Source organism: Triturus cristatus, chromosome 8 (genome assembly GCF_964204655.1).
Source record: "Triturus cristatus chromosome 8, aTriCri1.1, whole genome shotgun sequence".
Taxonomy (NCBI): Eukaryota; Metazoa; Chordata; class Amphibia; order Caudata; family Salamandridae; genus Triturus; species Triturus cristatus.
This window is the reverse complement of record NC_140591.1, coordinates 1,379,094,203-1,379,110,864: the sequence shown is the minus strand read 5'-3', so window position 1 is coordinate 1,379,110,864 and position 16,662 is coordinate 1,379,094,203. Positions and strand designations below refer to the sequence as shown.

The 16,662-nt window shown below is 46.8% G+C and overlaps 1 protein-coding gene across 1 annotated transcript in view; it reads left to right on the top strand.

The window, feature by feature from the left end:
• Nucleotides 1-16,662, top strand: part of LTN1 (listerin E3 ubiquitin protein ligase 1) — a 452,785-nt gene that overhangs the window by 397,667 nt on the left and 38,456 nt on the right. The window contains exons 26-27 of the mRNA XM_085623083.1: nt 1,584-1,755; nt 6,756-6,976. Coding sequence (XP_085479209.1) covers nt 1,584-1,755; nt 6,756-6,976 — 393 coding nt within the window. The remainder of the gene's footprint in view (nt 1-1,583; nt 1,756-6,755; nt 6,977-16,662) is intronic.

Below are 16,662 nucleotides of genomic sequence, written 5' to 3'. Positions count from 1 at the left end.
AGTGATAGGTTGTGTGTCATCGTGTTAGTCTGAGATGGTTATAGTGATGATGGATGTCTTTTCATTTTCCTCAGACCGCGAAGATTGTATACTGTTGTTCTAGTTCAAAATGGTTGCTTGGCTAATGAGCTGGCGAATGGTCTGTCATGGAGTGTTTGAGTATTATTCTCTTCAGTGAGAGCGTGCAGTCCTTTCTCTGTGTCTGGTGTTCACAGCCAGTAAGCCAGTTTTATCCTCCCTCTGGGGTTCTCTCCTATACTTGTTGCCCTGGTGCATTTTGCTGTTGCTAAGGACTCAGAAGGTGCAGCTTGTTGCGGACATGGTGAGTTTTCTCACCCCACGTTGGGTGTAAGGATCTAGTGTAGTGGATGGTCTGAGGTGTTTTGAATTGGGGTAGCGAGGGAATCATAAGCTTTATTCAAACGCCAAACTGATACCATGAAGCGTTGAGGGTCTGAGACTGCTTTTTTCATTTGTCAAAATGCACCCATTGAGTGAACGCATTTTGTTGAGAAATTGCGTTTGATGCAATTTCACAATGCTTTTTACATTTAAGTTTGTTAGCACTGTGCTGAACTCCCGTCTGGCGAACAAGTTTGGATCAAAAAGCAAATAAGACCACACGGGAAGAAAAGTCGACATCCTGAAAACAGGAGCAGAAATAAAAGAAACAAATAGGTTCCGTAAACAAACCTACATGCACAAAATGGCAAGACTACAAGTGATAGGGTCATGCTGCATGAGAGGGGTTGACACACAAAAAGGAGGGACATATAACAAATATTGATCACAGAGAAGCAAGCCTTTGCAAAGGACACGCAAAGCAACAAATTAAAAACGATGGGCGGGCTGTAAGCCCAAGAGTAAATACAACATGTCTCAATGAGACAGCGCATGGGCTGCCTAGTCGAGGCCTAAAAAAAGGGCATGCTAGGTATGTCATCCAGGTCACAGAAGAGGCTCTGGAGCTTGGCTTTACCATGGACAAACCAAGGCCTTAAAACACACACTATATTAGTGTACTAGCCAGGTTTAATTGATGCCTTGAGTGCAATAAGGTGTGTAACTGTTTTCTTCAGTTTTCAAAAGTTCTCAATTAAAAATGTGCATAAAAGACATTTGGGAATTTCTGACACAAGGGAATTGGTAAACCTTGGCAAACTATACGTGACAATAAAAGATTGGTAAATGTTGAACGGGAGGGTATGTAGAATGGGTAGGTGAGTAGAGGATGTGAGAGGAATTAAGAATTACTATGGAAGGAGGAGACTGACAAGATGGTTTTTAATACTATAAATGTATTAGTACTTTGCATGTGTTGTATATACAAAGTTCGCCTCGATGGGGAAAGATGTGCTTTGTTTGAAATTTACATGGCCCACTTATGGAATATTACCCTTTGGACATTCACAATCAAAGTTCTGCATTTGCCAGTCTAACCCTTCTTGCTGCAAGCAGGTGCAGTTTTGTGTTAATAAACTACGTTTACACTCTTGTCTTAAATTTAATGGCAGTCTTGTTTCAGCACATGCTCAGAACCCATCGTACAGACATAAGAAAAATGACTTACTTTCTCTCACCAGCTGCGGGTGCTGTACTCACAATATCTTCGAAAAAGTAAAAGTCTGAATAAACTTCTCCACCACCTCTTCAAGTTAATGCCTCAAACACCAGGCTTTCCAGGACAGAATTCTGATGTTTTATGTAAGGATGCAAATACCTTCTTCACAGAGGATCTGCAATTAACCATCAAAGGTGAGTACATTTATCTTGGTTATTTATTTTGCTTGAATTTAAATATAGGTTTTGTGTTTATAGAACATTTTGGGTTTTTTGTTAAGTTGTTTTTGCTCAAATTCATTTCATAACTATTTGTTCTTACATATTTAAAGCTCCAGGCAGGGATCTGTACTATGCGAGTTAGTGGCCAACTGTTGCTGCATAAAACTATCACATGAACATTCTCGGAGTAAAATCAACCTGAATCATAGACACCTGGCTCTATGCCGTCACCGGAGATGATCTGCTCTCATTAGCACTGACTCTAATGCATGCCTCTCCACTTAAGAAATGCATTTTCAAATGCATTAATACAAAAACTGAATTTGGAGCACAAGATAGAGATACAGGGAGTCCTGTATTGTGAATACAGCTCCATCTTAAACAAGCACTGGCAAAACCAAACTTTGACTTTAAATTACACCCCCATTGGATTTTGCAATACTTGTTTGTACAGGCATGCAAATGCATGTGTTGCAATGCATATGCATTTCTGTTCTACAGACTTCGAACGGGTTGCCTGATAAGGAGAATCCATTAGAAGATGGCCACCACATGTCACGAAGTATGCATGCATATGTCGCGACTCACAGGTGTGTGCATGCGTGTGTGTGCGTGTGTGTGTGTGTGTGTGTGTGTGTGTGTGTGTGTGTGTGTGTGTGTGTGTGTGTGTGTGTGTGTGTGTGTGTGTGTGTGTGTGTGTGTGTGTGTGTGTGTGTGTGTGTGTGTGTGCGTTCCAAATGCTGCTGCCGTATTTGTTGTTTTTTTTTTTTACTTGCCATTCCAAGATGGCAGAATGCCCATTTTAGAGCAGTAAATTAAAAAAATAAATACAGACATTAAATGTCCACATTAGCACTTAAAAAAAAAAAAAAGTGCAGCTCTGTAGAAAATTGCAGCTACCAAACTCTTGAAAAAAAGAATTGTAAAAAAACAAATGCAATCAAGAGGAATGGGGAGCAGCAGAAGAGCAAGTGGAGGGAAAGTGAACGCCACTAACTAGCAAGACCAGGTGGGAGGAAAAACAGAGGTGCTGGGTGGTGTGGTGGTATTTTAAAGTAATAAAGTTGAGGGGGGAGGGGGAAGTTCAGGAGGTAAGCAACACGTGGGGGACAGATAAAACAAAAAAACAGATGCCCTTCCATGGAGCACTGAAAGCAAAATAAAGAGTCTCCTCAGTTAAGCAGTGGAAGAATACAACTAATCCAGTCAGAACAATGTGATAAACCATTGCTCCTAGGTGGGGCAAATAAAAGAAAATGTTATTGAATCAGGAGCCGGGAAGTGAGATAGACAACAGTCTTCCAATCATGAGCAAAGGGCTAACCCAAAGCTCACTGAGCGTCTATTGGAAACAATAGTTTTGGCCAACAGACAGTTAAAGCCATTTGCACCCAAGCCCTAAAATACGAGAAATGTGAAGGAAAATGTAGGAAAAAACAAGAACACAAAAAGGAGATGGAGCAGTGAATGTTGCATTGAGACAGAATATGATCAATATACAAGTATACATACAAAATTACCTAAAGTTTATGAACCTGATATTTATGTAACAGTAATTATGGAAAGGTGGAAAACAATGCCGAATCAAATTGATGAGTATCCCAAGGTATTGTGTGAGAACAGTGTATGGAAGAACTAATCCACATTCCCTTCTTTACCATGGCTATTGCTGTCTTTAAGCACATTCTGACGTACCCTTTGCTGCCCCTGTAGCTAGGTGTCTGTGTTTGCAAATTACATCAGTAAATGTAAAACATATGCCCTAAATTGATTCCCTGACTTGCAGAATTCTTTCAGAAAACCTTAAGTCCCAACCCTCCTCAAGTCACAACGAACCATCTTTATATCCTCTCAGCTTGCAAGCAGTTTGATATCTTGCCAGTCAGCAGGGGACACATGGGATGGTTGTGCGTCTGTTTATTTACTAAATAGATTGTAGGTTTAGTGTCTGTTTCTAGTAGCTCCCGCAAAATAGCAATGTTTCCTCATGTTGTGAATGCAGGCCTCTTAGATCTTACATTATTGGAGTGAATAGAACTGGTGAGTTACTACTATTATCAAACAGTTTGGTGTTCGTTATGTGTTTTTTTAGCAGTGGTTTGACTTTCTAGATCTGGTGTTGTTGCTGTACAAAAAGGGCACTTGAGAGCATCTATTCATAATCTGTTTTGAAACATTGTGTTGCATCCATTTACAGTAGTTTAGTGGCAACCCTACCATGCTGTTAATCTGATTTGCTGAGCCATGTACAAACTCAACACAATCAGGCACATGAAAAATCGAATGAGACAAACCCCCTTACAAACAGAATCCCTTTGATGGAAAAAGAATTGTTCTGCTCTCTGTCCTGGAGTGCACTATACACCCTTCATGAAACGGTTAAAGGAAGATGCATTGAAGTGCTAAGACCTTGTATATCAATGACGTGATCTGGATTGGGTCAATCGAAAGGACAATTTAGGAAAGGATCCAGCAGTGAGATTGCTTTTCCCTTGTGTTGTCATGTTTTGTGTCCAAGTGTATGTGTGGTTGAAATATACGTGTGAAATATCATCTGTACAGTGTTAAGATTTATAGTACCTGGTGTTAGGATATTGGGATCTGTCTCTATCCCATCTTACAGTGGAAATAATTTCATCTGAAACCAAGTACGTTTCCCAGAAATATCATGACCTCTGCTAACCGGTGGCAGATGAATGGAGTGCAATCAATATGCTTTAATGTTTTTACAAGAACACCCATATCAATGATACAGCAATCAGTGGAACATGCAGGAAAAATCTAAAAGACTCCACAGGGAGGACAACAGCAGATGTTTAGTTTGCGTACCCATTTGATGGGCACACCACTGAAATCACTACTACCAACATCACTCTCCTAATAATAACTAGACAGTTGCTGCAATTTAAAATGTAATCACCTGGGAATTAAATTGGAATTAAATATTCACACATCATAGATGTGTGGCACTTAGTTCCTATCTGAGAGCTCCCGTTCTTACAGCTAACAGCAGTGTGATAAACTGCTCACTGGAAGTGGTAGATGGTACAGGTTTGGGGTTTAAATTTCCTGATCTCTGTGATGCGCTTAGTTTTCCAAACAAGTTGGAGCTTTATAGCGGCCCTACTTTTTCTTAGCTCGGCAACAAAGGTCCCTCTTTTGGAATTCACCATTATGTGCACCATGACGACATGGGCAGCTAGAGAATATGACTAGAAACATATCCTTTCTTTCAGCCCTGTTGTATTCATGGTTCCACAAAAGTGCTCCTGTTTACCCATAGCAGATGTGCATCAGTCATCTCATGGGCCTCCTTTTCGGCCTTCAACTCTACTTTTTTGCTGATGACCTACAACAATAACTGAGTATATTATAGAGGACAGACCAATTCACCAGTGCTTCCACATCCTACAGGACTTTGACGCCTGGTTGAGTCTTATGCCTGCACCACCCTCATTTAGATGGGGACCATACACCCCTCATTCACCTCCTTTGCTCAAACTACGCGCAATACAAAGTATGAAGAGTTGGAAGGAAATGCTTTTTTTTGTAGGGTCACCCCAACGTTTTTTGACTTATGCTGCTAGTTTTCCAACTCTGAGAGTGCACAGAGACCTGCTAACCAGACTTCAGTGCTAGTGCCCTGACCACAAAACATGTATGTTACATTGGCTATACCCCATTGGCATAGGCTAACTTACCTGTAAGATCCTAATATATGGTACCCAGGGCCTGTAAGTTAGAGAGTCCTTCCAGGGATTGCAGCACCAGTTGTGCCACCTTATGGGTGACAAAAGTAAAACGAGTCTCCCAGTCTGCCATTGCAGACTGGAAGGGCGGTTTCTAACTGCTAGCCCGACTTTGCCAATTAAAGGCCATAGCAAAGCCTACTTTCCCCCTGAAACATTTGTAAGTCACCCCTATGACAGACATATCAACCCCCAAGACAGGGTGCAGCATATTTTATGGGCAGAACATGTATTTGACATGTTATAACAGTGAAAGCACAAAACTGTTGTTTTTACTGTGGAAAGACTTGCCTGCCACGTTAGCGAGTGTGGGGGTTACACACTGACCACTCAGCTCTGCTAACTCCTGAATGGTGCATCCAAAGTTCATACTCCAAGGAATCAAACAACTGGCTACATTAAGCCCGACTTTGTTCTCAAGTCAAAATTAATGTAACAAGTTATAGGGTGCAACTTTTACAAAGTTGCTGCTTTGTTGCCTTCAGTCTCCTGTGCCCTTAACTGCTGCACATGGACCTTAAACCTGAGACAGCTTTCTGCCCTCCTGTGGAGACGTGCTAACAACTCTCAGGAAAGGAGACACTAGGGGAGTGCACTGGAGGGAGGTGTTACCTCCCTTTTGCAGGAAGCCTGCACGGGTGTTGGCCCAAAAAGTGAACTTCAAAGTTGAAGCCACCCTTGAAGGGCAAATGGGGAACACTTGGGAGAGGTGCAGCCTCATTGTTTAGGCAGACTAGCTGGAACCCGGAAAGTAGAGGGGGAAACTTGGGGTCATCTCCCTTGGTAGCCACACCTCGAGGTTGGGCTAGGAAGTTCAGAATGCAGAGAGAGGGGTTCTGCCATCTTAGAGTGGGCAGAATGGTCCTGGGATAGCCAGATAACACACTTCCCAGGAAGTGGTCTTCAGGAGTGAGGGTAACAAACCCAAGAGAGCAGAAGAAGTGATCAATGGCTGAGGTAAACAGTTGAATTGTGAAGCGGGGGCATCACTCAGACATAGGAAGGTGAGAGCGGGTTGGTATAGGTTCCTTCTTGGAGGCCAAAGTAATTTGACTTGGTGGAAAACTTGCTATACTGAGTTTAGCAGATCAAATTAAAGGCAAATTTGTAACATCACATGGATGTAAGATGTGAATAATATCACTTGAAGTACTAGGATATCAATCTAGCCTCCAAACCTTCTTAGATGTGAAATTAACAGCCTATTTTTCATTTACTCCACAGGTGTAGCATCACTGTCATCGGAGATTCCCCACTTGGCTTGTTCTGTATATCGCATTACGTTAAAAGATTTGCCAGCTATGGTCAGGTTGTGGTGGAATGGTTGTGAAAAACGAATCTTCAGTATTGTAGATAAGTTTACAAGCAAATATGTCAGTGGTGTCCTTTCTGCAGAAGAAATAGCATCAGTTCAAACAAGTAACCAACATTTTGATGGCATGCCGGTAAGTACTCCTAAGGAGGTGGTATTCGTTACATACAAACAATTGTTCAAGTTTTGAAATTTTGAGACACTTCGCTAAAGTTGTGTCTCTGAAAGTAGTGTAAGTTAGTAACATTGTGTTCAGGGTATTTTCAATGTCTATGTTTGTCCTAATGAAGACAAAAGGGAGATAAGCCAATCCAAAATTGATTGATTACAAAAATATACTGTAGTCAGATTGTTATCTAAAATAGACAATAAAGAACTTCTCAGTAAAGCTTTACCAGAAATGTAGATTTCAGAAAAACAATATGTATGTTGAATATCAGTTGTAACAACGCATGTTAACTTCAATATGGTAGGTTACATTGCGCAGTCACATTGTAATTACCTTAATAAATCACACTGTACTTTACAGCAGATCAACTTTTACAATTCATTTTGCTTGGAAAGTTGTTTATAACACACATTTATGTATACATGTATATAGTCACCAAAAACAACAAAGGTTAAAGTGAGGATGTAGTAAGGTGTGGTAATAAGAACTCCTGTTTTAACAAAAACTGAAATTCACATCTTGTAAAGTATGATGTTAAGATCTTAGATTACTTTTTTTAAAACTAGAAATTCACTGAAAGATACTAAGGTTAAAGTGACGTTATAGATCGGTGTTGAAATGAAAACGTGATCAAATCCAAAAGGTACATGTTTGGATTTGGGTGAGACTGCAAATCAACCCCAGCAGTGAAGCGGCCTAAGCCGCTAGAGAATACAGCTATGTCCCTGCTCAGAGTTTCAGCAAGACTTTAATGATGTATGTTATCTGGAGCCAGCTTGGGACCTAGTCCTACTGGTATTCTTTAAGCTCCCTAGAGTAGACTTAAGTCCCAAGATTAAAAGTTTTGGTGAGATCTCCTGATACTCTGTGTTTTACTTGCCACTTTTTGCATAAAAAAATAATATCTCTGTTTCCCCTTACATGATTTTGACATTTTTGGGGCTTATAAAAGTTTTTTTATTTTTCTAAATCAGTTTGGGAATTTTATTGTGTTCTTTTGAATGTAAAAATGATTAACATTGATTGAACGTAATATGCATTTCTAAGGACATATTGACTGCTGTTTGTGCCACAGCTTACAAGAATCTGAAAGAAACACGTTAGTTAGATTCCTCACCTTAGAATATCCCCAGGCGTCAGACTGGATCCGGAAGATTTTTCGTCAGCAATACCCCTTGCGCGTCGCTAGGCGTCGTCTGCGGCTCTGCGTCCATCGTCGGCGTCGTGCGCTGGAATGACGTCGTCGGAGTACTTAGACGCCGCCCTCGCGCGCTGACGTCAGTTCTTCTTTTTTCCGCGCCAGTAAGCGCAGATCCGGGAGAGCTACCCCTTTAGTCAATTTTTGACTAACTTTTTTGATCCTTTTTGATCCTGTCTCGACTCCGGTGCCGGTAGGATGCCTGGTTTTAAAGCCTGTGCTGACTGTAGCCGCTTGATGTCGGTTACGGACCATCACCGCCGGTGCCTTTACTGCTTTGGCCTTGATCACGACGCGGAGTCGTGCTCGGACTGCAAGGCCCTGACCTCGAAGGCTAGACGGGAGCGGTCCCGTAAGCTTCTCGAGATTCGCCACTCGGCTCCGCGCGCCTCTCGATCCCGGTCCAGGAGGAGGTCCAAGGATCGGTTGCGGAGCCGCAGCCGACGTCACCATCGGTCGTCGGGATCCAAGTCTTCGGGTAAGTCGAAGCATTCCAAGAAGTCCAAGAGGCGACATCGCTCTTCGGACTCCCCTCGCCGGTCACGCGACTCGGCCGAGGGTCAGGGTGGTTCCACCCCCGCGGCTCCGGCGGAGCCGCAGGCGCCACGCACGTCCCCATACCCTCCGGTCCCTGGGACTAACGCGACGCCGGCGGAAGTCAGTGCCTTCCTCTCGGCCATGAGGAACCTGGCTCCGCCGTCGGCGCCCGCTGGTGCGCCTTCGGGCCCCGCGGACCCGACTGGGCTGCCTTGCCTGCCGGTGGCTCCGGCCCCGGCGCCGTTGACGGCTCCGGCCTCGACGCCGCAAGCGCCCGTGGGTCCCGTTCTCGAGTCCCCGCCGACGCCGGTCGACCTCGTCACGCCTCCTCCGCCGGCGTCGACACCGGTACCACCCCCGACGCCGACGTCGACTCCGCTCGACGTCGACTCCGCTCGACGTCGAGCCCCAGTTCAGTCCCACTCCGGGCCCGGCGCCGGTACGGCGTCGATGGACGCCGCGATCGGCGCCGCTAGAGACACATTATGTCTACCACCCGGCTCCGTTACTTTCTCCTGTATACCAGGAATCGGATGATGGGGACAACTGGGAGGGATCCGAGGATCCTATGGCCGTTCAGGCTCAACTGTCCCAGGACTGGGCAGATGAACTGGGGGGAGGCCAGTGGCCTGGGTACCTCTCCAGACACTGGATTTGTCTCTCCTCCGACTGTGGCTTCGGAGGAGGGCGCTGCTTTCTCTGTGGTGCTGCGCAAGGCGGCCGCAGCCCTTGGGCTCGAGCTGCCTGCCGTGGCTGTGAGGACTAACGTCCTTACTGAGGTGCTTCAGTCTGCAGCAAGCTCCACTGAGCCTCTGCTGCAATTCAATGAGGCCCTCATTGACGTTCTGCAGGGCACCTGGTCCAAGCCCTCCACAGTTCCTCCTGTGGACAGGAACGTCGCCAGGCGCCACCGCCCTGCTCCGGGCGACCCCAGTTTTCTGTCCCAACACCCTACCCCTGAGAGCCTGGTTATCCAGGCTTCCACCTCCCAATCCTCTTTCCCGACCGCCCCGCCGGACCGGGATTCCAAGAGACTGGAACAGTTTGGCAAGAAGCTGTTCTCCTCCCTTAGTTTGGGCCTGCCGTCTTTGAACACCGCTTGTCTCTTGGACCGTTATTCCCACTCTCTGTGGGATGCGGTGGAGGACGCGCTGCCCCTGTGTCCGGAGGAGGTCCGGACACGACTTACCCAGGCTCTGGCCGATGGGAGGGATGCCGCGCGACATGCTATACGGTGTGGGCTTGACACCACGGACTCGCTGGGTAGGGCCATTTCTACCACAGTGGCGCTTAGACGTCACGCCTGGCTGCGGTCCACGTCATTTTCGGGCGATGTCCAGAGCACTCTCATGGACATGCCCTTTGATGGCACTCGCCTTTTTGGCGAGAAAGCGGACAGTGCGCTGAATCGCTTTAAGGACTCCCGGGCTACGGCCAAGTCCTTGGGCCTCTCGGCCCCGCGGTCGCAAACTTCCGCTTTTCGCCCCTTTCGTGGCCAAGGAAGGGGTGCCTCCTCACGTGCGCCTAGCCACCAGCCGCAGAACCAACCTGCGCGCGGTCGCGGACGTGGTTTCCGCCGAGGCGGTTCTGGAGGACGGCTAGGTCAGCCCACATCCACCCCGGCAGCATCCGCCTCAAAGCCTTCCTAGTCCGAGCTTTCAGGCCCATTCCACGCCAGTGGGCGGCAGAGTTCGCCATCACCTGCTCCACTGGCGGTCCATCACATCGCACAGGTGGGTGCTGCAAATCGTCCGAAGGGGCTACTCCCTCCCCTTCGAGACGACCCCTCCAGCCATGCCACCGCAGCACCACCGTATCTCGGGGGATCATTTGAATCTTCTCCACGAGGAAGTTTCGGCCCTCTTGGCCAAGGGGGCCGTCGAGCGCGTTCCGAGCCCAGAAGTAGGTCGTGGTTGTTATTCCCACTACTTTCTGGTTCCCAAGAAGGGCAAAGGGGGCCTACGCCCTATCTTGGACCTCCGAAACGTCAATGCCTTCCTCCGGAAGGAAAGGTTCAAGATGTTAACTTTGGCTCAGGTTCTAGCTGCCCTAGACCCCGGAGACTGGATGGTAGCGTTGGACTTGCAGGACGCATATTTCCACATCCCCGTCCTGCCGGGCCACCGGCGTTACCTGCGGTTCACGGTGGGCCCAGAGCACTTTCAGTTTACCGTGCTCCCCTTCGGCCTCACCAGTGCCCCTCGGGTGTTCACGAAAGGGATGGCGGTGGTCGCAGCTCATCTGCGCAGATCAGGGGTTCCAGTCTTCCCCTATCTCGACGACTGGTTGTTGAAGGCGGGCTCGCCCCAGACAGTCGTCTCCCACCTCCAGACTACGGCGGATCTCCTGCATTTGCTGGGATTTTCCATCAACGTGCCGAAGTCACACCTGAGTCCCTCTCAGAAGCTCCTCTTCATCGGAGCGGTTCTTGAATCGGCGCAGTTCCGGGTCCATCCACCGGAACAGCGGGTCCGAGATATACAGGCCCTGATTCCCATCTTTCGGCCTCTATCCTGGGTTTCGGTCAGGCTAGTGTTGCGGCTTCTGGGGCTGATGGCCTCCTGCATCCTACTAGTGCATCACGCCAGGCGGCGCATGCGGGCTCTGCAGTGGGACCTGAAGTTTCAGTGGGCCCAGCATCACGGCAACCTGTCCGACCATGTCTTGATCTCGGAGGGCACTGCACAGCAGTTGCAGTGGTGGCTCACGGACCGCGATTGGGTCAAGGGCAAGAGCCTCTCCCTTCCCCAACCGGAGCATGTCGTAGTGACGGATGCGTCCCTCCTGGGATGGGGTGGCCATATGGGAGAGGCGGAGATCAGAGGCCTCTGGTCTCCGGCGGAGTCTCGTCTCCACATCAACCTGTTGGAGTTGAGAGCGATCCGACTTGCACTGAAAGCCTTCCTTCACTCTGTCAGGGGAAGTGTCGTGCAGGTGTTCACGGACAACACCACCGCCATGTGGTATTGCAACAAACAGGGCGGGGTGGGGTCGTGGACCCTTTGTCAGGAGGCTCTGCGCCTCTGGACGTGGCTGGAACACCAGGGCGTCACCCTAGTGGTTCAACATCTGGCGGGCTCTCTGAACGCCAGAGCAGACAAACTCAGCCGCCGGTGCATGATGGATCACGAATGGCGTCTGAACTCCGAAGTGGCGCAAGGTCTCTTTCAGCAGTGGGGAGAGCCTTGGTTAGATCTATTCGCCATGAAGAGAACGCGCAATGTCAGCAGTTCTGCGCGTTGGAATTTCCAAGGCGGCACTCGCTCGGCGACGCTTTTCGTCACGAGTGGAGTTGCCGTCTGTTGTACGCCTTTCCGCCTATACCACTTCTGCCCAGAGTGCTGAAGAAGATCAGGCACGACCGGGCCCAAGTCATCTTGGTGGCTCCGGATTGGGCACGAAGGTACTGGTATCCCGAGCTACTCAGTATGTTGACCGATCCTCCGATACGTCTGCCCCTTCGGGAGGATCTTCTGTTGCAGCAGCAGGGGACGGTCCTCCACCCGAACCTGTCCAGCCTCCACCTCCATGCGTGGAGATTGAGCGGCGGCAGTTGATGCCATTTGACTTGCCTCCTGAAGTCTGTGATATCATTCTGGCAGCCAGGCGTCCCTCCACAAAGACGGTATACGCCTGCCGGTGGAACAAATTTGTGGCATGGTGCACAGCAAAGGCTGTGGATTCCCTTTCCGCCCCTCTTTCTGAGGTTCTACTGTTTCTTCTTTCTTTGGCCCGGCAGGGCTCTGCCCTGGGCACCCTAAAAGGTTATCTTGCTGCCATCTCTGCCTTCTTGCGGCTTCCTGATCAGCCTTCTCTTTTCAAGTCCCCTGTAGTTACACGCTTTCTAAAGGGCATTACTCACACGTTCCCTCCTGTTCCTTTTGTAATGCCTCAGTGGGACTTGAATCTTGTTCTCACATTTCTAATGTGCGCTCCCTTTGAGCCTCTTCATAATTGTCCTCTTCGTCTGCTGACGCTTAAGACTGCTTTTCTGGTAGCCATCACCTCGGCTAGACGGGTGAGTGAGCTCCAGGCTTTATCTTCAAAGCCTCCTTTTCTCTCTGTTCATCCGGACAAGGTTGTCTTTCGGCCTCGTCCCTCCTTTCTTCCGAAAGTGGTGACTCCATTTCATCTTGGGCAGTCTGTCACCTTGCCCACCTTCTTTCCGCCTCCGCATACTTCCAAAGAGGAAGAGAGGCTCCACCGTCTGGACCCAAAACGTGCGCTCTCCTTTTATCTGGACCGCACAAAGCAGTTCCGGGTGGACGACCAACTTTTCGTTGGATACGTGGGTGCTAAGAAGGGGAAAGCTGTGCACAAACGGACCATCTCTCGGTGGGTCGTTTTGTGCATAAAAATGTGTTATTCCTTGGCAAAAAAGGACCCTCCTGTTGGGCTGCGCGCCCATTCTACTCGGGCCACAGCGGCTACTACCGCTTTGGGACGGGGTGTCCCTTTGCAGGACATCTGTCAGGCGGCGACGTGGGCTTCGCTACACACGTTTGCCAGGCATTATTGCCTTGACAGCCAAGTCCGGAGGGATGGCTTCTTTGGCCGTTCTGTCCTCCAGGACTTTCTGGTGTGATCTTGGTTCGCAGACCCACCACCGGGGATGGTATTGCTTGGGTATCTATTCTAAGGTGAGGAATCTAACTAACGTGTTTCTTTCAGATGAACAAGTTACTTACCTTCGGTAACGATGTATCTGTAAGAAACATTAGTTAGTTAGATTCCTCACCGACCCACCCATCCTCCCCGTTCTGCGAACTGACATCTAGGGTTAAGGTTGTCCTTTTCAGGCCCCTAGATTTTATTTTTGGCACCAGTGTCGGTCTTTGCATGGCTCTGCGTTTCTGGCGCGGAAAGCTATGTACAAGAACTGACGTCAGCGCGCGAGGGCGGCGTCTAAGTACTCCGACGACGTCATTCCGGCGCACGACGCCGACGACGGACGCGGAGCCGCAGACGACGCCTAGCGACGCGCAAGGTGTATTGCTGACGAAAAATCTTCCGGATCCAGTCTGACGCCTGGGGATATTCTAAGGTGAGGAATCTAACTAACTAATGTTTCTTACAGATACATCGTTACCGAAGGTAAGTAACTTGTTCTTTAAGCAGAGTTTCTCTCAGAAAAATGTTGAGACCTAATTAGGGTTTGATTGTTAAGTTGGTAAGGGTACTCCCTTCCTACTTTTATCAGTGACTTTCAATACACCTATTTTACACTGCAAGAGGAGGGTGCTGATTTACTTTATAGTTTGTCTTTTTATAATTTGTCTTTTTCGTTTTCTGCCATCCTGTTCCTACATTCTTTTTGTATCATGTATATTTCTGTAATTATTTTTTACATTAAAGCTTTCAGACCAGAAGTTGCTGAAATATTGATGTTGTATAATAAAGTTCATCTGAGGGTCCGATTCACAAAGGTACACTTACACGTTTGTGTAATTTTTCTCTTTTTCGATATTCACAAACTATTGAGTTCATTGTAAGTTTACAACTGCGAAGGCTTCACTGTCGGGACAGAGAGCTCAGTACATAAAAAGATAAACCCGTCCTATCTTTTTGTGTGCAAAGTTCTCCGCTCTGACTGCGGAGTATCACCAGTCATAAACTTACTATGGTTATGGTTATTCACCATTTCCCAGTGGTAATGGTAAGAACTTTATTGTTGGTTAATTAAAAACCCTTAACCCCTTCCATGCGGCGCGAATTCCGCCGCGGTGCTGACCGTTTCTTGCGCGGGCGGGCTCATGACGGAACGGTTCCGTCATGAGCACAGCTCAACCGACGCTCATGACGGAACCGTTCCGTCATGAGCACCGAAGGGGTTAAAATATAAAAACGCTTGCAGCATATTCTTAAAAAATAACACTAAATAAAATTGCAGAAAGTTACAAAATTATCATTTTACTTAAAACTCTGCAGAGCTTATTGGCAGTTAATGTTCGACTCGAAGACCAAGTTTGGATCACCAGTTTATTGGTGGTTGGAAAACTGTTACTGAACCCAAAGATGGAATGCCGCTCTGCTGTAGTGGGGAGTGGTTAGCAGCGCCGATGACTTCCAACAGTTTTAACCCGCTATTCAGCTTCACGTTGTCCGTGTTTAAGGCTGCTATTATGGCTTGGCGGCATGATCGAATTCCGAGCCTAATCCATTTTTCTTGCAGTAAAAATCGTCTAACAGTAAGCATTGCGGGGCATAGACAAACTGTATGTTCCATTCCTTCAGTATGGTAGCAGCACAACCTACATTGGATATGATTATCTGGGTGGCGCCATTCTGGAAGGTTCTTTAAAAAAGGCATTTCACCCATCCTTAGAGCCAGGAACTTTTGTTTCCAATAAAATGCAAACGTGCTTGATAAGGGGGTACAGCTCCAGGTTTAAAATTAGTGATCACTGCCCAGGCGTGTTTCCTTTTCGACAATATTGCTCTATCCGAATGAAAGGACCACAACCTGATGCTCTTCTTCATAACTGCTTTTAATGCCAGCTGGGAGGGGTTTGTTCCCCAGAATTCATTGACACCAAGTAGTTGTAAACTATGATTCGGGTGAAACCGTTATTTATGACTGGCATGACCTTTCTGTATTTCTTGCCAGAGTCTGGCCTCCAAAGAACCCTCCTGGACGTGACGCAGTCTATTGCAAACTTTATAAATGCACCAGCCTCTACGCCGTGATGGTCATAAACTTACTATTAATTTGTTTATTTGTGAATACCGAAAAAAAGTGTAAGTTTACCTTTGTGAATCGGACCCTGAGTTCTGCAGAGAGAGCTGCTGAACCAGTGAAAGGACGCCATTGACAAAACGTGTGGTGGGTTCAAGCACAATAGAGGGTAAAGGACACGCCCTTTAAAACACTGTTCTTGAAGCTTTTACCAACTTGTTAATCTGTGTTTTAAATGGTTTGTGCACTATGACCTGTATTGGGAGTACATGTTAGGCCTGTCAATGTTGGATATTGCATTTGAGATGATCTGTATTGCTTTTTGATTAGTGAAACTTGGATGAACCTGTGAAGTTCCAGCCTGACCGCACTCTAGTTTCATGCTCAATATAAATATGAATGAATACATTGCTTATTTTTGCCAGGGTAGTTATACCATCAAATAGTTTTGGCTGTTTTGCAGTGGGTGGGCACACCCGGTTAGACCTCCTTAGCCCCAAGGGGTAATATGAGTCACACTCACTCTTGAGAAAAGGAGAACAGGCAGGTGTTTCTCGCTCTTCTGTATGATGAGTTAGACTCCTCTTGATTCAGGGTGGTTTTGAATCAGACAATCCTAGCGGATAAACAATTATTTGCAGTGTGTGAACAGTCACGTGGGACCCGTAAAATAGTAGGCGCACACAGCTGTTAAGTTAATTATTATGTACAATCAGTACATAAACCATATGTATCAGAATAATGGTAATTATTATCATACTTTCCATAGTCCTTTCATAGAATAAAAAGAATGTTGCAAAAATGTGTATCATGTTTAATCACACATCCCCAATAGCTGTAATCAGTTACCCTAATCTCTACGTAGAACCTGTGTGTGTGTGTGGGGGAAGGTGTTTGTGTGTGTGTGTGTATATATGTACACATATCTATAGATATATACATATATTCACTGGAAAACACAGGGGTAACGTTATAGTTAGGTGAAATGTTCAGTAACAACCTAATGTTTTATACTCTAAAAATCACAGAAAGTCACCACTTATAGTTATCTCAAGTAACTATAACTCTTGCCCTAAGGTAACTATAACCCGCACCCCTGTCATGCAAAGTTTTCCCATCAATACTTTCATTGCAAATGTTGCAGTGATATTATCAGTGATGTCAGAAAAAGACGCCATGAGTGATCTAAATATGTGCAGTAATTAGCAGAGCATGGCAAGGTATAGTTACTTAGGGCAT